Source organism: Symphodus melops (genome assembly GCF_947650265.1).
Source record: "Symphodus melops genome assembly, chromosome: 14".
NCBI lineage: Eukaryota > Metazoa > Chordata > Actinopteri > Labriformes > Labridae > Symphodus > Symphodus melops.
The window spans coordinates 7,396,416-7,418,578 of NC_136704.1; the positions used below are offsets into that span (position 1 = coordinate 7,396,416).

The window sequence follows — 22,163 nt, forward strand, 5'->3', positions numbered from 1 at the left end:
AGTCAAACTGCACTATATTTATTATGCTTATAACTTATTACTATAACTGTCAATACTGTTTACATAACCCTCTGATCACAATGCCACTTTAAATTCTTTCACTGGTCACTTTAACTTTAACATGCCATTCACTGCACAGTATTATTAATATCTTTTCCATTGCCCTGCTGAGTCCACCGTGCTATAGTCCTCTGTATATATCCCCCCCTTACTACCTGGATTGTATTTATGTTTATGTTGTTATTTTTTATTCGATTTTTGACTTTTGTTTTTGATTCTGCACTGCTGCTGCTGCTGTAACGCCCGAATTTCCCCATTGGGGATCAATAAAGTTATATCCTATCCTTTATTCTAATTCCTGACAATTTGTTGCATCATGTATAGTTACACAAATCTCAGTCACGCCCTTTGACACATCAATATTAAATTAATATTCTAAGTATATTAAATATTACCAACATGATAACTGCAGTAAGGAGTCTCTGTGGTGCCAACAGCAGCTTGTTACTCAGCTGTGCGCTCAGCTGTCCTGTTGCTTAGTACTGTTGAGGAAAGGATCATCCATCTGCTGCTCTTTCAATCATTACTTTATCTTTTCTTGTTAAATTCTACATCCATCTGTTCATCAGTGTTTCCTTTGCTAACTTTGCTCCTGGCTTAGGTACTTAGTATCTATTTGACTCCTCCCAAGCGATCAGCTGATAATACTGTAACCGAGCGGGTTTAGGATGGATGAACTTGTGAAACTATAAAATAAAGAAGTACGGAGTCTTTTATGAGTTGAACATTTGTCTGCTCCTTTATTGCCGCACACGGCGGGAGCACCCCGCACGGGTCCCGAACCACACACTTCCGTTCCTTGAACCTTTACAAAATAAAAGCTAACTCACATAACATAATAAAATGGCTTACATACTTCCCCCCCTCCGAAAAGAAACGTCCTCGTTTCAAAAAAATTAACAGTATAAATGTAAGAAACATGTACAAGAGCACAATTAACACAGCAAACAATTGCCTCACATAACAACACAGTATCAACACAGTACGCACCCTCAAACCCATAATCGTACACCAGACATAGCTGATACACAGGGAATGGTAATTGGACCCACCATTGGCATTGATACAGCCTGCTATAATAAGACAACACTTCACTAAGAGCACTCACATATTTTCCTACATTTTTTTAGTTGAACAAAACAAATTACTCATAACAGGTAAAGTCACAGAAACAACTGGCTGATTCACAGTCCTGCCAACATGAGACACAGTCAGCCCCAAGGCCACCATCAGCCAGAGGTTCTTCAGGCCCCCGGTTCCAATGTGTCGACCCCTCCTCCAGCAGTGAGGGAGCATGGATGGGAGAAGCTGAGATGCTATCCGAAGAATCAGCAGGCGATGGCAGTGTGTAGGGTCTCAGCCTGTCAGTCAGAAAAGTCACAAAGTCGGCAAAAAAAACATGTCCCGGTGCACCACTCGAGACGGCACCATAACATCCCGGAACACGTGCCTCCCGTCCATGGCACAAACAACAACAAAAAAAATCAAGGCGTGTAGTTGGGGGAGGATACGGGTGAGGTCCTCAGGCGAGACGCAGCACGAACTCGTGCACCATCCTTACTGTACCAGCTAGGCTAGCACGTGTTGGCAGTGGCTAACCCCGGCTAGCTACCTGAACTTTAACAAATTATTTTTCGGCGGGTCCTCAAAGCAGAAAAAAAAACATCCCACCGCTGCCACCAATGTAACCGAGCGGGTTTAGGATGGATGAACTTGTGAAACTATAAAATAAAGAAGTACGGAGTCTTTTATGAGTTGAACATTTGTCTGCTCCTTTATTGCCGCACACGGCGGGAGCACCCCGCACGGGTCCCGAACCACACACTTCCGTTCCTTGAACCTTTACAAAATAAAAGCTAACTCGCATAACATAATAAAATGGCTTACAATACTGTAAGGCTGCAGAAGTCCCCTCAAGTTGAGCTAAAGTTTAGAGGCATTATTTTCCAAAGAATTTGTTTGTTTCCATGACGGTACACTATTTATATTTGTTTACAGTAGTAAATTACTATGTTCATGTAATATTTATGAAACTGCTAAAATGAAACTATCAACACTAGAATAAGAAGAGTATCTTCAACTGCAGTTCTGCCTCCTTTGGAAGCTGAGATCATGTGCAGAATGCATGACACTAGAGCTATTTCTGTCAGCTGATGCTAACTGGCTGGCTATGTGCCCGTCGTCAATGGCACGAGGCACAGGAAATGAGAAGCCAAAAATGACAGTAAGGTGAGACATACTTGTAGCCAATAACGGAGGAAAGAAAAGCTGAGAGCAGCAAGATAATCCATCAAACATTATGAACAACTTTGGGACGTTAAAAAAATCCATCAACAATTTATAAACAAACTCCTACACACTCTAAATTGAACAACTTTTTTTTTTTTTTTTTTTTAAGATTTATTTTGGGCCTTCTGTGCCTTTATTATAGAGACAGGACAGTGGACAGAGACGGAAATCAGCAAGACAGAAAGTGGGGATTGACATGCGGGAAAGGAGCCATGGGCTGTGCGTGAACCTGGGCCCCCCGCTTTGAGCGGCCACTGCCTCCACACATGGAGACACGCGCACCAACCACTGCGCCACCGGCACCTCCAAGGGTTCTGGAACCTTTAAGTGTGTTGCAGAGGTATCAAAGCAGATATTATTATTTGATTTGAACTAGTTTTGTATTGAATTTAAAATGTTGGTATCATGACTCCTTTAGAGAACTTAAACGTATTGTTACATCTTGAATGCTCAATTACAGTTTAATTAAATAATAAAAATGAGTCAACTTTGTAAATTACAGTAAATTCCGGACTATTGAGCGCACTTGGATATAAGCCGCACCGGCTAAAAATAGGTAAAAAAATGTATTTGTACATATATAAGCCGCACTTGATTATAAGCCGCAGGTGTCAACGTTATAACAAGAGCTATTTACACAGAAAGACGTGACACAAAGACATTTTTTTTAACTTTTAATGAAATACGTACTACTGGTAACATCCGCAAATATGAAGCCTACTGTAAATCCTTTATCAAACAGTGTCTGTAACACGGCTGATGAAAAAGATTACCGTAATATATTTCACAGGAAAAAGTCCATCCATTCACTGCCTCAGAATGACTTCATTACTCACTTCCTCAGTCTCTTTTTCGTTGTCGCTGTCAGTGTCAACTTTACGTGCAGCAGCTCTATTAGCTTCTTTGACAGCCAGGTCGATCGCCTTTAACTTGAAAGCTGCATCATACGTATTTCTCCGTGTGTTTTCCATGATGAGGGTGCGTGCATAAAGCGCAAAATGACTGATATTAAGATCCGATGTGACGAAGTCAAATGTTTTTGCGGCACAAGCTCATTGTCCCGCAAGAAAAATCCATAAGTAAGCCGCATCGTTTTAAAAGCCGCAGTGTTAAAAACCGCGACAAAAAGTAGCGGCTTATAGTCCGAAATTTACGGTAAGCATCTTTTTGGATCATTTTTAAAAAACTTAAAAGTTTTGTTTTTGTAATTCATTGAATATTTTATTAGTTAAAAAATAAATAAAAATCATGTTAATTTTTCTGACAATTTCAACTTGCATGAAAAAAAAATACAACTTTATATTCATCTCAGGCCCAAGAAAGGTCCCTCCCTCTACTAGGGCCCAAGGATATAGCCCAACTTTGCTCCACTAAAAGGTCATGAGGCACAATAAATTATCCCAATTGTATCACACTATACCAGTGATTACACTATACCAGTGATTATGACCAAATGATAAAGACATGCTGCAATTCTCAGGTAAAGGCAGGGAAATTACAAAAAAACAACAACTTGTAAACATAGATGTAGGATTCTAGAACTTAAAACGTGTCCACTGTTGTTTAAAGTGTAACCATCTTTGTGGTTATTCTTGACTTCTTTTCTCCGTTTGTTTAGCTAAGAGCTGAAACGTCTCATTTTCTCAAAGGTGATGACGGATAATGTGCTGTTAATGACTCCTTCCTAAAGGACAATGTATTTGTAAAGAAGTGGATGAGCCGTCGAGAAAATCCAATCCTATTTTCAGGTAGTTGTTCGTTTAGAGGTTTGTAATAAGGTGTTTAAGACTGACACAACCAGAAAAAAAAATGTGTGTTCACAAAATGAAATACTGTTCTGACACATCCGTTTAGTCACTTAAGTTATGTTTGTTTATTTTCTATTTCATTCTTTGCCTGTTCCTGTTTTATTTTGTACTTACCCTTGTCTCTGTCTTCCAGATCCTGCTCCTCATGTTCCTGCCTTGTGTGTCAACTCCGCCCTAATTACCCTCACCTGTGTCTCGTCATTCCCTGATTGTCTGTCCATATATCCCTGTGTTTCATTCCTCATGTTGCCAGTTCGTAGTGTGTTCTCGTGACCCTAGTTCCAGCAATTATTTTCCCTGTTAGATTATATGGTATTTTTGACCCTCTGCCTGCCTCTCGTTTGATTCTCTGCCTGCCCCTTTTTGGATTTGTTTGCTTCTGTGTACCGACCTGGACCGTATTAAAACTACCCTTTTTTGGAAACTGTCATTTTGAGTCTGCATTTTTGAGTCCCTGTGGTTCCTGGCCTTGACATGTTCTGGTTGATCGTTCTTCTGTTCTTGATTTGTGAAGGAAGTGCCCTAGTATATCGAAGTTTGTCACATGTTAAAGACCCTGCCACTGAAAATCATCTGATCCAGAAGGTGTTCTACTGACTTAAGCTATGACAGATCTGCTGCCAAGGACTGAGATTCTTTTCCAAACGCTGTTTTTAGTAAAATGTGGATTTATTAAGCATAATGGATTCTCAACATAATTCGCTAATAATTCAGTATGGCCAACACCTACATGTATTATTAAATGTCACCTCTCTTAGTACACATACTTGAGTAATTAGAGAAATAACGCTTTATAAACATATTATAATGTATCATCAAGTTGCTCTAAATTCACCAATGAACTTCAAAGTACGGTAATTAATTACACATTTACAAAAATAACATACTACATCAGTGACATGAGCAAAAAAAATGTTAACCTTCTATTAAATGATAATCAATTAAGGTCATTTCCACAGAGCACATAAAATGTTCTATGTTTTTATCTGTCATGTTCTTCTCATCATTCTGTTGTTGTGGATCAAACTGCACACTGTACACATCATTCTTCTCTGGACAGAATGTGTGTGGGTGGGAGGCTGTGGAAGTGTTATAAAGGCCTCTTTGAAGGGACAGGCAGCTTTACGTCATGCTTACAGACGCCAGCGCAGATGCTCCATAGATTTCCATTCATCAGAGGGCAGTGCTAGTGGGAATGTCTTATGACATACCAGCATTTACTGAGAAAAGAAGTTGACGTTCCCTACACACCAGCTGAGTTTAGCAGCAGATAAGGTTATTTCGGACACGTCTTTTTTGAAGCTAGTCAGGTGCTACCTTATCAATACTTTTTTTAGATACCGAATTAAAGACAATGAACATGAAAAAAATTAATATTATAACATCTTAAACCCCCCCCTGTAAATCATAATCTATGTTTTAGCACTGTGAGCCCATTAAAGACTTGATTTAAAAACATCAATTAGACCATTTAGATGGTGAATGGAAAGTGGAGATTAGTGCATATTTTGTATTGTCGATGTAAAGAAAACACGTTTGGTTGTGATATTGATGTCACTATTTCAATCAGGTAATTCCTGTTATTTTTATAATAACACAAAAGAGATGTATAACAGAACATGTGGAGGTGGTCATGAACGTTATCAGTTAACCTAGGCTTGTTGCTTTAGTCTCTGTGGACACTCATCAAAAGGTACCTTTTACTCAAAATGTGATGCTTCTACTGGACATAAAAAAAAAGCTCAACAAAAAAATCATCACAGATTGTTACCTTCACTCAAACTGTTAAAACGAGGAGCAAAGAATAAAAGGATACAATTATTGTATTGAAAACCAAAAGTGCTCCTCCAAATAATAAAAAGAAAGGAATGCTGCAGAAAAATAATCAAACATGATACACATGGTTTTGGCGGTATAGTCAGGAAAACGTTCCACTTTGCCCTGAGGATGAATATTTGGAACCAAGCTGAAATTTTACAAAGGAGCTGCTAGGTTTAGTCTGAGTGAAAAATGTGGCATGTTTGAGTTCACACATGAAGCTCATGTCTTTGGTTCAAGTGTGAAAACACCATTTGAATTGAGTCGAAGATCTTGAATGAAACTCAGTATCACAACATTTCTCAGCTAAAGAGCTAAAGATATATGTAGGATTTGTTTGAGACCAAAACAGAGCTGAAGGACGGCTGATATAAGAGCAAAGACATATGCTTTCTTTTGTTCCTGATCACTCCACGTGTGGCACTCAGTTTTCAGTGTCATCCTTTTCTATTCGGTTGCCACATTCCCTCTGTCTTTGTTGAAAATCAGAACTGCGGTTGTGCTGCCCAACTGGTGTGTTTAAAAAGGCTCTATCTTTAGACTGGAGGAGCTAAAACACTCCACTTCAGTTGTTGCCATGGAAACCCGGTAGTCTGACTAGCTGGTGTGTTAGGGATGAAAATGAGGAAAATCATGACATGATGAAGACTGTGCTATGAATGATGAAACGGGTGAGTGAAGGGTTACTTCACTTGACACCCCTGGTGCTTTGATGGTGTGGATTTTTGTCACGTTCTCAAAGAAAATCATGTAAAGTATTTTAAGACCTGACAGCTATCAATATCACATTTTCATGTAAATCTGTGTCATGTATGTTTAAGAAAAGCAATAGCAGAATGAACAGCCATGTAATTGTGATAGCAATCCTGCAATTTGAGAAAAAAAACAATGTTCTGAGATTCTTCAAAGATTATTTTTTTATTATCTGTAGCACTTTAACTCATATATGCTAATAATAGTATTTTTTCCACCACTAGTCAAATAAGATGCATGTTAAAGCTTAATGCATAAAAAAAGATTTGTCACTGTGTGGCCTAATTTTGTTCTTGTAGAACAAATAGGGCCACTCAAAAGCCATTGAAATAACCACTTCAGGGGTATCAGGAAATGAGAATATAATATGTATCAATTATAATATAATACAATATATTAAATCATCGTCAGATTTAATGAAAAGTATTTCTCCCCTGTGGAAAACAAGTTTTTTGTAAGGACCTCAATGTCTTGCCTGCACCTTAACTAACAGCTTGACATCTGCACAAAGCATAGAAATGAGGCAACAATTGCTGCAAAGTTGAGGATCTTTGTCCTTCTTTATACACGAGTGATTACAGCCTACCTAGTGTAGAGGGGAGTATACTAGACTAAGGATTCATTAAACATATTGTGCTCCTGGTAGAGGTTGGGTGCAGAGGATATGTGGCCACATCCACAACCAAGCTCATATAGGGGGGTGGGAATTCGAGGACAGGCCCCTCAGGAAAGCCATCAGATCATTGTCAAAAGGCAGCAGAATGAAGAAGCAGGTGGATTTGGGTAAAAAGAAAGGACACCAACTGGGCTGCAAAAAACAATAAAGAGGGGTAAAAGCAGAAGGAGGGTGCACACCTGCTGACGTTATTACCCCTCTACCCACTTAAGTCCAGGATTATTTCACCACCCCTCCCCTCCTCCATCACCTCCTCCTCTCTTCTTTCACCTCCTCCCCTCTTTCTTTCACCTTCTCCCCTCTTCTTTCCCTTCCTTCCCTCTTACTTCACCTTGTTTCCCCACTCATATCTAGAAAGTGCTGATTGTTAGGGAACAACAAGTCCTATGAGCTGAAACTTTAGCTATACTGGAGACAGATTGTAAGCTTTTAAAAACTCTGCAAGGAAACTGTCAGGGCCTGAGCTTTTCCCACCCTGCATGGTCATCAGTACATATTTAAGGCACGCTTACAGAGAGCTGCTAGTCCCTACATAGTTGGTTGTCATTTCCTGCAGACACTGGCATCTAAAAAAGACAGGCTGAATAAAAGCAGATGACAACTGTGAGACACAGTCACAACATAAATACTGTAAGAATCAAGCAGTGTAAGAGAGTGTAAGACCTGCATGCAGCCACTAATTGTCCACTGATGAAAATAGCATTCTGAAGAGCAACTTGCACCAGGTAAAGGACTGTATATTAAATATCTGACAAAAAAGTGCAATGACACTAGTTTGTACCCAACTGGAGATGGAAAGAATCTGGGCTTGGCTCGATTAAACTTGTACTGTCATTCTGCCATGATGAAGACGTATCCTACTGTCTGAAAAGCAAATCTTTGGAAGGCATTCCTCCTCTCTGGAGTGTCTCCATTTACAAATTTGAAGTGAGTAATGTTGCTATGGCAACAGCAACCTCTCAAATTAAAGCTTTTAGCAGTATTTTCAAAAGGAACATGGAAATTAAGCACCATTTTCGAACAAAGAAGTTGTATCAGAGGGACTGATGGCTTTTACATCTGCATTTATGTCAACCTAATAGCTCATAGTGAGTGTGACTTGCATTAATAAAAAAGGGTCTTTGACTGTATTGTTGGACCAGAATGAATGAAGTCACAAAGAATAACATTCAGCCAGGCAAATGTATGCCTTTTCTTGTGTCACAGCTCACCAGTTTTTTAAGCTAATTTATGGAGTGGTTCACTAATTGCATGTCAGCACTGATGTTTTTGCAGACTGACATCGCCATTAACAGCTTAACACACACTTTGTTCTCTCGTGTTTTTGTATATTTAGAAACAGATAGTTGTCCCTGCATTAGGACCAAACATTCATCCTTATTCATCATTCAAAAAATCATGTTGATATTTCACTATTTTTGTGTCTTTTTCTTATAACATGACATGGCTATAGTGGCTAGAATCTCTCAAAACATAAAAAAACAGTTGCTTACTTTTTGTAAGACTTTGGTGCAATGAACCTTTTGCATGACTCAATCATATGTAATATTTTGCTATGTGAGAATACACTGTAAGAGCCTATGTGGCGTGCATAAAAATGTCAGTACTTAAAGGGATAGTTTTAGTCGTTGTTGTGGATGTTTCGACACAGACATTTTCACATTGCCAGGTCAGAGAATTAATGGTTGAAGCACAGTAAAGTAACATTCATAAAATAATCCTGTCTCTCATTACTGACTTACTCAGAGCTCACTGGTGACATAAGGATGTCCTTCTGGTCAGTCACTAAACCTGATGTTTCTAAGATTAACCCACATTCCAAAACAATGTAGGATTCATAATTGTTTAAGACACCAAACAGTTTTACCTCTTGGTTGTTCTTGAAACTCTTTTCATACGATCCTGTAAGTTTACAATGTAGCGTAAATCTCCTTTGCATTCTTTCAAAATAAAGCATATTCTATTTTAATAAAAGCATACAACAATAAGTGGGGCAAAATAAAAGATTCATAAAGAGCGTTTTTTGAGTCAATCTCATTTGAGACCTTTAAACTAGCGGGGTTACTCTATGTTTTGGACATAGAGTTAGTTAGTTAGTTAGTTAGTTAGTTAGTTAGTTCGTGAAATTCTTTTTCACAGTTACATACAGTGTCATGGTACAGATTCGAAAGGACAAACCATAGAAAAAAAACCATACATACTTAAATGACATCGGAGTGAAAATTATTATGAAAAACATGGTATGAGGTGTATGAGATGCATACAGAAACTGTGTTGTTGCAGCAGAGCATGCACCCAGATCGCCCAAGAACAGTAGGGGACCCCCAATGGCTGACAAACTAGGGTTACCTAAACCACAGCATTGCCTCAAAATATTCACATTTTGCAATGACAGTAGGAAACCTCCCTAATCAGACTATATCTGACAGCACTTACTTTCAATGTTCTGCTAAGTGTCCCGGGGATTATTGCTGTGAAAATAATAAAGGACGCTGTCTGGAGGTGCCACCAATGAAATTTTGCAGAGGGCCCCAACAGACCCTAGAAGTGCCCCTGCATGCACCAAGCAGCAGTTAATCATAATGTGTTGATTTGCTGGTGTGTTAAGCGGTGTAAGGCAGAGTAGCTTTCCTTAATTATTCAAAGTGTTATTCTTGGGGCAAACTAACTGAATGCAAGCTAATTAGCCATGATTGTTTAGCTGTACAACTGTCAGAGTTAGACAGCAAGTTTTAGTCTGAACTCTTTTGAGGCCACCTTTTAATTAAAAAGTTAGTCATTTACAGCAGGCCAATGTTAATAGTGACAGCTTTCAGATGACATCCAATGAGTTTAATATGTTCAATATACTTCTTGTTTACTGGCTTTATGTCATGATTTAACTTTATCCGTCTAATGTCAGTGTCTTGTCTGTATGCTTCCAAATGGCACTAAATTGGGGGAATGTTATTCGAGAAAAAGTTTGTTGACAAAATTGTTGAAATATACCCTTTATACAGTGTTCTTTCAGAAGCAGAAGTGTGTTTGTTTTGTGATTCGACAGGGGTATGGTCTAAGACAGAGCCCTCTTTTCACAGCAGAATTTTTGCAACATATGAGTTTTTAACTTTTAATAGACCTGTCTGTTGACTTTCAATGTCAAAATACTGAATAAAAGCTACGATTTATATTGCCTGGCTTGATTATATTGTATTTAGCAGATATTTCTCCAGCATGTGCCTGTGTCTGTGTGCCTGCATCAGTGCATACTGGTTGAGCAATTGTTTTGTTTGACAGAGGTATTTCAGGCACATGGGTATGGCTCTGTGACCAACTCACAGGGAGAAGATAAAGACACAGAGAGAAAAGGAAGAGAGAGAGAGAGAGAGAGAGAGAGGGAGGGAGGGAGTCTTCCCAGTCAGTCTGAATCTCTCTCTGCCTACACAGCCTCCCAACACAACCTTAGGCTCAGTAATGTTGGATACGCCGAAAGAGTGAGCTCTACCTTCCCCACACGCTTTGCTATCACCTGCTTGAGGACACACACTCGGTGAGTAGACCTCTGTATTACTGTTGCTGTTTGCTTTTCCCTCTGTCATATTAATGTGGAGCATCTATTTGAAGTAGACGGATTGGGTACATGGGTATATACTCTCGACAGATCAGAATGATTGATACATTTTCTGTCACGATAGTTTCTATCATAAGTCAGTTACCAAGAACTAACTTGTTGTTAAATGAGCTAAAATTAGCCTCAAGAGTCTTTTGATACTATAATCTTTTAATGCCTTAAAGCTGTCGGCTGCTTATAGGCTCCCAGTAGGGGTCTGGCTTTAACTAACAAGCACTTTTACTCACCCACCCACACACACACACACACACACACACACACACACACACACACACACACACACACACACACACACCTACACACACACACACTAGTACACACATCAATAGCAGTTGAGAAGCCTTAAAAGTCACTAAATGGCCACTCTTCATATTTTATTTAGAAATAACGTTTAAAACATAAAAATGGCTATAACTTCCATAAAAACTGAAGAACTGCAGTATGCAGACACAGATACACTCCCACCTACATGCTGTATGGGTTATGGGCTGCCAGCAGAAAACCAGCACTCTTCCAGCTCTCTTCGCCCTTTCACTCCCACTCAACCCAGTCAGAGCTGCACTCTGCACATGTGTCAGAGCTGAGGAGGTAAGATGCTAATGTAGTAGAGAGCTCATTTTCATACTTATTCCAAGACCTGACTTTTGCTTTCAGTTTTGTAACTTGTGTCTTTTGTAATCATCATAGAAAGAATATCAAACTTAAAATGCTCCAGTGATTTTCTTTTTTTTTTAATACAGATTTTAGGAAATATTCTTGTTGTGTTTTTGTTTGAGTGACATGTTAACATTGCTTGTTCAATATTAGATCTTATCTTAGTTTAGAGTAAGATTTTTTTAAGGGTAGCCTCATTCTGGAATAATAATATTTAATCACAAATGGACACTTCCTCTCTGCTTGGTTCTTGGTTCTTTTGTACAATGTGTGATGTAAAACATGTAACTGTACAAAGTTAACAAATTAACATTACTCCAACATTCAATGTCAACTGTATCTAAAGTGTTAGTAAGTAGTCACCTGTTTTCTGAATCAAATCAAATCAAAAATGTCCATGAAGACTCATGGAGTGACCTAATGAATGACTGTGAAATCAATTAATTCACTTGTGATCATTTGGCTTGGAGGGACAAGTAAGTGGTGGTAATGCTTTAATTGTTACTGTCCCCGAGATGGCTCTTTTATATCACCTTAATAAACTTCTGTACAGCAAACCATGCTTAAGCCATACTGTTCGCCGGTGTGCTGTTAATCCATTGGAGGTCAGACTAGGAGGGAGGAGCGAGGATTGACTGAAAATCCAGACAGACAGGGGTTTTTGGGGTCATGTCACTAGGACTCGAGTGTGGCATGGATTATGGACTAAGAAATGGAAGTTAGACCTGGAGGAATTTCAAACTCTATTTACCCCCTGAAATGCATTTAAGGAGTGCTGATGAAAAAACACCTCTATACCACACAATGATTCTACTGTAGATACCTCATTTTCTTGAAGAATAATTAGAAGTCCTGAACACAGGAAACTACACAGCCAGAGGGTAGGCTGGTAAGACAAAATTCAAACTTAACAAGGCAGAATATAGAAACAACCCATTGCGTGACTTTGTATCATTGGTAACATTGTCATCTCTACCTACTGTACATCAATAAAAGGCTACTAGGAAAACAAACAAGTTAAGCATGGCTTAAGACGCACTGTGGACCTCATGAAAGGCACTTAAACTAAAGGAGTCATCCTGAGGACATGACATGCTCATGGTTGACACATTAAAAATGTAACATGCACTTAAGAGTAATTACATGCATTCCTCTGTAAGGACATTAGAATACATTTGATCATACATGCTTTTAGACATTCTTTTTTTCATTGGCAGTATTGTCAGTATTGTCACAGGCTGAATAGCCTACTCAAATAGTCTTACAGTACCTCTTCACCTGAGCAATTATCTCAGCTCATCCTTTGTTTGAGAGTCGTGAGAGGTAGCTTTTCAAAGGGAGGGGGAGAAAGTGAAAACCCTTTGAGCATAGGGAAATGATCAAATGATTTGTGCATGCCAGTGACAGTCCATTTGGCTGATGGGAGCACTGTAATTACTTTAAAAACAAGTCTTGTGGTGACACCAACAAACTGAAGTTGGCTTCTTTAGCTCTGTCTTATATTAGCATGGCATTAATAATTGATTTTTGAGTGTTCTCAGTTCCTACAATTTTACCAATGATGTTCCACAGGTTTACTGGTTTACTTTTCCTTCAACCCTTAGCAATACGCCTTTGCAAAGAGCATACATCCAAACATATTTATATTCACGGTGGTCACATTTATCCAACATGATTGACAGGTGTTTAGGGTTTTTTTCCCCCACCATCAGTTCTCTTTTAGCTTCACCTGCTACACACACATGCAGACTCATGCACACAGTTGGTCCAGCTGTGAGTCAGGCACAGTCTCTATTTTCAGCAGTGCGGGATCAGGCCTCCATAGTGTCAACAGGTGGGCAAAGATAAGTGGCAGCATGACATTCAGGAGCACTTCTCCTTCCTCCACTGCTCTGCCCCTTAAGTTTCAATCACTTTTTGGTCGGCAAACTTGGTTTTCCCAGCACATGCTAAAGAAATTACCAGTTTCTGTGCACTGCCCAAAATCTACATAAACTTGAATAACGTTACTTAGCATTTCTACTGTGGAAAATGCCAACTTTACAATGAAAAGCTCATTTCCTTGTTCAAAATAGTTTGAAAGTTTCAAAGATCTGTTGAATCAGGAATTGCAGCTAAAACAATGTATTGATTTAAGATTAGAATGTGACATATGTCATAAACAATTCTTTAAATACCTACAAATTCGGTGTCACAAATGCTCTTATTAAGGGCAAAAAATACAGCTGAATATGAGAACACTTTATTATCCTCAGATTAAATAAAGTTACAATATTTCATATTTCGCCCAAAAAAATGTATATAGTTATTTTGGAAGAATGATTGCCTTGCATCTTTCAAGACCTTCCTCGAACAACTGTCTTCCTTCTTGCCATTAGAAAAATTGACATTGGAGAAACACAACCGCGGTCATCTTTTTAAAGAATTTTGGTGCTCTATACTTTCAGGTATGGCAAAAGCATGACCTCGTCGATCAAGATGTGTATACATGCTGTCCTTTTATTCTTATTTAGACTATACTTTGTCAACATTCGTGCCCCATATATATGTATATGTGTATGTGTGTGTATGTATGTTATCTTTAATTATTATTATGATTTTATTGGGGGGGGGTTTATTTTATTTTTATTTTGTTGGTCTATCCCTATAAGGGTGGGGGGTTGCAAAAAATGCTTAAAAGAAAGTTGTAAACAGAAATTGTAACTGTAAAATCGAGGACCATTACCTTGGTATGTTGTCTTGAGTGATTTTTCCTTTGAGAAATAAAAGGGAATCTCTTCTGGGAATAAGGACCTAAAATTGATGAAGACCAGATTGGAATATTAGATTACATTAAACATTTTAGATCGTCCAAATTTGTTTTGTTCTTTATCAGAAGAATACTTTGCAGACAAGAAAAAAAAAAACATTACATTTTAGTTATTTATTTTTTTTAATTTTATATTTTAATAGTTATTTTTCCAAGGTTCAAGGCCTGTATGTCAGGAACAAAAATGTAATGCTTTTCTTTAAAATTTTATCTGTGAAACCTATTTCAGTCTGTTGTTTATTTTTACGAATGAACCTTAATGTTATATCAGAGTAAGGATTATATTTAATATATTTATTGTTTAATGTATTCTAAATAATTTAACCACCAAATTACCTATTTTCTCTGTTTACTCTGACATCCATCTTCTCTGTGATGACATTAGTGCTGTATCTGTATTAGGCATGTGTGGGTGAAAGGCCACTTCTAGTTGGTATGTGTGTGGGAGTGTGATGGGGCTGAGCATAAATGTGTAATAACATTAGGACTTACCACCACTATGTTGGAGTATTTACGACAGACTTGTTCTAACATGACTGGGATTCATGTTATCCCTCCACACTCAGAAAACACATCTATGGACTGTCAGGATTGTCAAGGACATTTGCATTGATCTACTTTCATGTGTTCTCAACATTAAAGTCCTTTAATTGCCCCTTGAACAACATCTACAGTATATGGATCCAATGATAGACGTACAATCCACAATCCAAAATCATGCTTTTTGCTGTCAATTGTTATCTATCTCTGCAACTCTTTTATGGGCTGGCAACCTCCAAGGTGTATTCTGCTCTCTGCCCATTATCAGCTGGGATTTTGCCCATTATCAGCTGGGATTGTGGCAAGCCCCCTCTGTGATCTATATACCAACTGGCATTGGCTACATTTTTCAACATTGATAGGTTGCAGCTTGCATTTAACTAAACTTTTGTTGGCAATGAAAATTATTGTGCTAATAGTTGTAATACATGAGAAAATGTGTCCAATTACAAATGATGAATGAAAAACAGGGACTTATAATATATTGATAACAGATGTTTATGTTGACTAGACAGGCAGGCAGGCAGAAAGAAAGAGAGAGAGCGAGATAGATAGATAGATAGATAGATAGATAGATAGATAGATAGATAGATAGATAGATAGATAGATAGATAGATAGATAGATAGATAGATAGATCTGAGGGAAATTCCCTTATGTACACAATAATCCCCAAACAAGATTTAGAGTAAACATAATTACAGAGTAGCTGTAAGACTAACTTTAATAATAATAATAATAATAATGATAGATGTGAAGCTAATATTATATTTGTAGTAGTAGGAGTCAGGAGGGGTTACCATAGCAGCAGGCCATCCACATCAACAATCCTGAGGAACCTACGGAGACAAGAGAGCTCAGGAGCTCTAAGGAAGATATATGGTTAGTATCTTATGGGATATATGACGATTTACAGACAGTAACATGCAGCAATATGAAGTGAATGCACAGAGAGAGAGGGGGAGAGAGAGAGAAAAAGGAGCTCAAGAGCCTGACAAATAAAGGCTCTACCCCCCATAGTACATTTAGCGACTGCAAGTACCAACCAAAGACTGTAAATATTAATGGGCGAAGCCTGTGTGACACCAGCCATCTGTTATGGCAGGGGGCTCTGGTGGCTCATCGGCAGCCACAGCTATGTTGAAAAAGCTGACTTACTCTAACTTTCAGTCAACCTAACAACAGGCTCCGCTCCACTTCCGTTTCTGTTTTCGCCAGATGCCAAAGCACGACACATCAATTTAGCACAGAAAAGAACAAGGCGGGACTGGCTTATTTTTAGAATAAAACACTCCGTTTTGACAGATCAGAACAAGTTTATGTATTTATAAGGTTTATATTGAGTTTTATGTTTCATATTGTTTATTTCATATTGTTTACAGCCCTGTTGTAAGGTCTCCTTGGGTTTTTTGAAAGCCGCCCATAAATAACATTTATTTTCATTATTTTTTTATACAACATACATTGTATTATCTTGCACTGTTTCGAACGACTCTGCAAAATTACATAATGAATTCCTTTGTCTTGGCACTCCACCTGCAGATATGCAATGCACGAATATCTGGGGTTTGGGGTTAAAGCTGAAGCTGAGACGGGTTAAGCGTCCTCTTGCCCACCTGTCAATCATGTCAGCAAAGCGCTTAATATCACACGTATCATTTTAAAATCAGTATAGTGTGCCATATAGTGTGCCAATGATAACAATAACTAATCAGATTTTTTTTGTTTTTTGACTATCAACATGTTTATTGTTTAAAAACAGCTTTTTGCCAGTCATGTGTCTCTGACTTTGGGTGTTCTTTGAGCCAGCCTCAAGGAGACACTGGAAGAAATGTATGATTTTGGATTATCGCAAGGGGAGAATCGGGGCCAAAATCGGCGTAATTATCTGCCGTGTGAACCAGACTTAACACAAGTAGGCCTGCATTCTAGGAGTGTAATGTTCTAGAGGGGTAATACAGCACTATTAGCTCTTAAAGATAAGCTGGGGCCTGGCCAATAAGTGAAGAAGGATTTCAAATATATCCCAGATTTTAGAGGGAGAGGACAGAGAGGCCAATACAGGAGAAATGTGGTGTCTTTTCTTAGTTCTACTTAGCAGCTCTGTATTAGATATAATCAATATATTTTTATTGGCAGGCGAGTATAACACAGTAATTTAAAGTAGCTTTAATTAAAATGCATACTCTTGATTCTGGAACCTAAAGTATAAATGGTGTCTAATAAGTGATGTGACTTTTTTCATGACAATAGTATATTTAAGGATATCATTCAGCTGTTGAAGGAAGACTTTCCCTGTACTAGAAACAGTCAGGGACTCAATTCATCAAAGGGGTAAGAAACAACGTGTCCCATGCCCAATCATAAGAATTGCCCAGTTGTTTAAATGCTCATTGGACTATCCAAGGCAGTGGACGCCCTCTTCCCTGAGTCAAGCTTAGAGCTGACCGCAGACTTTGTTCATCATCCTCCTGGAGGGTTGGGAACCAGGTGAGGGGAGGATGATGATCCAGGATCTAAGTGAGGGAGAGGGGTAATAACGTTATCAGGTGGGCACCCTCCTTCAGCGAGGTTTTGTTGATAGGCCCACTTGTGGCTGATGGGCTGTCTTTGGTCGGTGAAGTGTCGCTTCCTTGTTATTTATTAACGGCTGATACTGCTGGCTTGGAAAAGCCCGCTCAGCAGTTTAGATTGAGTGGGGGATGGGGGGATTAGTGAGCTGGTTATGTTGTTGCTTTTTGAGCCTAGCAGGGGTCCTTCCGCTTGATCCAGATCAATTGGCTGCTTCTTTCGGCCACTTCAGAGACTGATCTAATTGTCTGTCGCAGACTTGTCCATGGATGCCAAGGTCTTTCAACAGCCTGATGGTGGAAGAAGCCACAAAACCTCTGCATCCTACTTCAACTGGATAGAGTTTTGCTTTCCATCCTTGTTGTTGAGTGTCTGCTGCCAGTTATGTGTAGCGCAGTTTCCATGGGACTGTGAGCTCTGTGATGTAGACAGACCTCAGTGATGGGGTCTTCTAATCCCGGGCCATGGCTAGTTGTCCAACAACGTCAGCACATGACCACCTGTCTTCCAGTGTGGTCATGTGCTGACAAAAAGCTCTCAATGAAAACCAAAGCATCAGTGTTTTCAAACAGGGCTACAATGGATAGCTTTCGTGTACATTTATCAGAACCCAAAAGAAAAATAAATATGTTGAAGCAATAAGGACAATTTCAGCCGTTTCGATCACATAATGACCTTGTCCCTTAACTTTCATAACATTAGACTGGATATTTTATTGTCATTAGTTGAGTGTAGAACAATGTCTACCATATCCTGTATTATCAAAGTACTTTTACACTCTATGTGAGTTCATCCAGGTCAACTATATCACTAGCTTTATGAAATAGGCTACCATTTTTTCCTCCACAGCATCATGCATTCCAATCAGTTCCACCAGTAGGTGCTAAAATGCCACACATTGCACTTGGATGAAGACAGTATGAACTCTTCCATGTCCTTCTTTGTGAACCCACATATCCCCTCTGATATATGTGAGGAAGCAAGATGCAGTGAACGTGAGTGGATGACATTTACCCAGCTTACGTGGCACAATCTGTGAGAACACTAGCATACATAAATAAACATGTCCTCGCTAATTATTACTGGGGATCACATTCCTTTCTTCAGTATGTATCCCCGGCTGCTTGTCACTACTCTGCTGATCAAGTTTTTTAGCAATGTAGTCTTATAAGTGATGTCTTTTTATAGCAGAATACATTAAAGTGGATCAGTGATTGGTTGATCTGCAGTGGGACAGTGAAATTACACAGGAGAGACACAAATAATATATATTAAGTTTTCAGTCTATATAAATAACCCTTAAAAAAGACCATCCAATTTTTTACTCTGGTGAGGAATCTGAATGTTACATTTTTGTCTTTTTTTAACAGTCCACATAGCATATGTGAAATGTGTTCTTTACAAACATATTGAGTGCCTATAATCTGATGCTTGTCATCTAACATCTCTGTGATGCTGTTTATGCTTGTCATATACAGTACATGTGCCTCCCTCAGCTGCTCTTTGTGTCCTGCTGAGGCCAATGCCTTCAAATGGCCGTTTACTCTTCTTTGAACAGCCTTGAAATTAGACGTTTGTACTTACTCAGTCAGTCAGTCCTTCTAGATCTATTGAAGCTGCTGACATGGCAACAGCACTATTTATAACACGGAAACATTAAATAAATCTTAAAAAACTTTGTGTTTGAAAGTAGAAGTTATAATGTAACTTCTGTATTTACAGGTGTCTCTTTAAAACCGTTAATTCCATAAGAGTGATATGGCATTGTATAACTTGATCCAAAACAACAAAGGGTGCGTGGGTGTGTCTTTGCTTTAACATATGAATACTCAAAGTAAAGAAAAGGCCATGGGCATTTAAACCCCCCAATTATGGAAAAAGTCCATCATCTCCATCTTTAGCCTGCTCTACTTTTCCAGAAAAATCCCACCATTAGGTGTTTGTTCTGCCCTCTCATCATAAATAATTGAACATGGTGCAAGAAAGCCTGAGCCACCTAAGCCACCAGAGGGGCATGGTTAGACACAGCTTATTTGCATTTAAAGCTACAGACATAGAAACAGTCACAATTTTTTGGGAGCTTTTGGGATACATAAATGTTTTATATTTTCTCTCTTTATGTATTTCATATTTTATTCTCGTGTAACTGCTGGTCAGAGTCCAAGAAAAATTTCCCTTTGAGGACAATAAGGAATATCTTGATCTTGAGGACAATAAAGAATATCTTGATCTTGACCTCTGAGACTTATGTGAGACGTGTTTAAAAGGAGTATGAGCTTTTAAAAAATGTAGGAAATGGATTCAGAGAAAGATCTTCAATCTCAAACACAATGTATCAGTGGCATGTTACATTCTATTCTCTGAAATTGATTATCAATTTTCTTGAAACAATTTTTTTCTGGATAAAACTATTACTTTTAATTTTCTTGCTCCTTTTTTTGTAAAATACAGTGCTCTTTTGTCTATAGCTTTCCACCTTCTGCTGTTTTAAGCTCTGTTTCTTGCTTTGTACAGTAGTTTAATTTGATTCTCTTCCTGCTACCTCTCCCACAGAACATTATTACAGACTGTTTGTCTTGCTGCATCCTCCCTCACGTGGCTGTGGATGACAACACATGCTCTCTTTTCTAACACAGCACTGTGAGAACTTGTCTGCTTTATGCTAAGGGTGAGGTGTCTCTTAACCTTGAGTACTTCTCTGGTTTACTGTCATGCATTACAACACAGAGCCCCTACATATCCATGTTACATTCCTCACAGTCATTGTACAATTCCTCAGGCCTACATCAATCACCCATCTGACATGTGACACAGGCATGCCACTTCTGCTTCTGTGCCTGTCAGGCTGATTTAACAAATCACAGGCACTGCTTAGAAGTGAAACCTTCATCTAGCAAGCCAAACAATAACAGTATAAGTGAAACACCTGCCATTGTATGAAGGTGAAAGAAAGTCACTTCCATCCAAATTAAATCAACACTCTTACTTAACTTATTATTGTTTGTACATATTGAATAATATGTTGCATTTGACAAGGTTTTAGAAAATCACAAACATTAAAAACAGACAAAGTCTTTATCCCAACCACAGTAGGCAATAATGTAAATGTTGTTAGAAATCCTTTTAGTGATGTACAAAAAAATGTGGTACTGAGGATGATGTTTTGTCAGATTTTTATTTGCAGGTCACAAACAACATGTAATATATTTAACAACACATTATGTCACTTACATTGCTTAAAACATATGAGCAAAGACTTTATTTACTATTTCTGCGGTAACAATAAAAATGTAAGTTCTGTGCTCACTGTTGACATGGAAGGGTTGTGTTGTGACAACAATAGGACTATAATTGTTTGCGTATGTTCGGCTCACACTAAGCGTCATATATTGTGAATGTTAACAAAATATCATTAGCTTCTGTGTGGTGTTATCCATATCCAGAACCTTATGACCCTAATATTAAAGTATATGGCAATATCTGGGAGATATAATCAGGGATCTAAAATAACTTCATAAAGAAATCTAAAAGAGCAATATAACCTAAATGATTCATCCTTTATGCGTTACTAACAAACATTTATTTCACTTTATTTCATAATATGCATAAAGCAGTGCCAGCAATTACAGAGAAAGTTATGGATGATAAGTTAAAGGTCACATATTATATTTCTTTTTAACAAATTTAAGTAAGTCCCCTCCTGACAACCCTCTTCAGGAAGGGCTTGGGTGGCTCTGGCTTTCTCACTTCATGGCTTTTGTTAACGACAAGAAGTCAGATTCTTGTTTTAGGACACAAAATAGATGGGTTACCTGTGACAAAAATCAATTGGACTTTCAAACTGGATGCCCCCAACATTTTCCCCTCTATGTTGTCATTACACTAATATTTATTTAGCTGATTTGTCTTTTATATGAGATGTATGTAAAAGATGAAAACAAAAAAAGTATATTTTTAATGAGAAGGGAGTTCTGATTTAAAAAAAAAAAAAAAGGTAGAAATGTTACATTTTTTTCTTGCCACTTTTTCTATTTTATTTAATGCAGTGTACTCTGTCTTCCCTGAAGGCAATCATGGAGGAGGCCGACTTGCTGAAGGAGAGGCTTCAGGCGATCACAGTAAGTAGTAGTAGTTAGCAGGAAATTGGTTGTATTTTCGACTTTCCATACAAGTCATTTGACTGAGTAAAGCCAGACAAAAGCAATCAATCATACTAGTTAGGTCATGTGTTATAATTCAGATAATGAATTGTATTGTCAATAATGTTTGTTTTATTTGTTTTAAACATTATGAGGATCTTTATATATTTTTCGCCATATCACTTACTGCATACTGGTGAGTCAGTGTGATACGTTGCTTTAGCAGGATACCATGATGCAACAATGAATCAGGAGTTTTTTCCATGCAGCGTCTCAAAATAAAAAGAGTGGGAGTATAAGATAGAGGATGAGAAACAACATTTAACTGTAGATGTACAGGTTTGTTTCCCTTACCTTACCCTTCCCTTAGAGTACAGCGAGGTAGGACAGCATTTGTGGGTGGTAGAAATCTGCAAGACAGACAGATATTAAAACTGA

At 38.3% G+C, this 22,163-nt stretch overlaps 1 protein-coding gene across 4 annotated transcripts in view; it reads left to right on the plus strand.

The window, feature by feature from the left end:
- The first annotated feature begins 10,770 nt into the window (after positions 1-10,770).
- palmdb (palmdelphin b) overlaps positions 10,771-22,163 on the plus strand; it is a 196,376-nt gene continuing 184,983 nt past the window's right edge. For 3 of the 4 annotated variants that reach the window (XM_079360791.1, XM_079360789.1, XM_079360790.1), the window contains exons 1-2: positions 10,789-10,933; positions 21,654-21,704. In XM_079360791.1, the coding sequence (XP_079216917.1) occupies positions 21,660-21,704 (45 nt within the window). In that variant the 5' untranslated portion in view covers positions 10,789-10,933; positions 21,654-21,659. Of the gene's footprint in view, positions 10,934-21,653; positions 21,705-22,163 lie in introns of all 4 variants that reach the window. The other variant, XM_079360793.1, reaches the window with a different exon arrangement.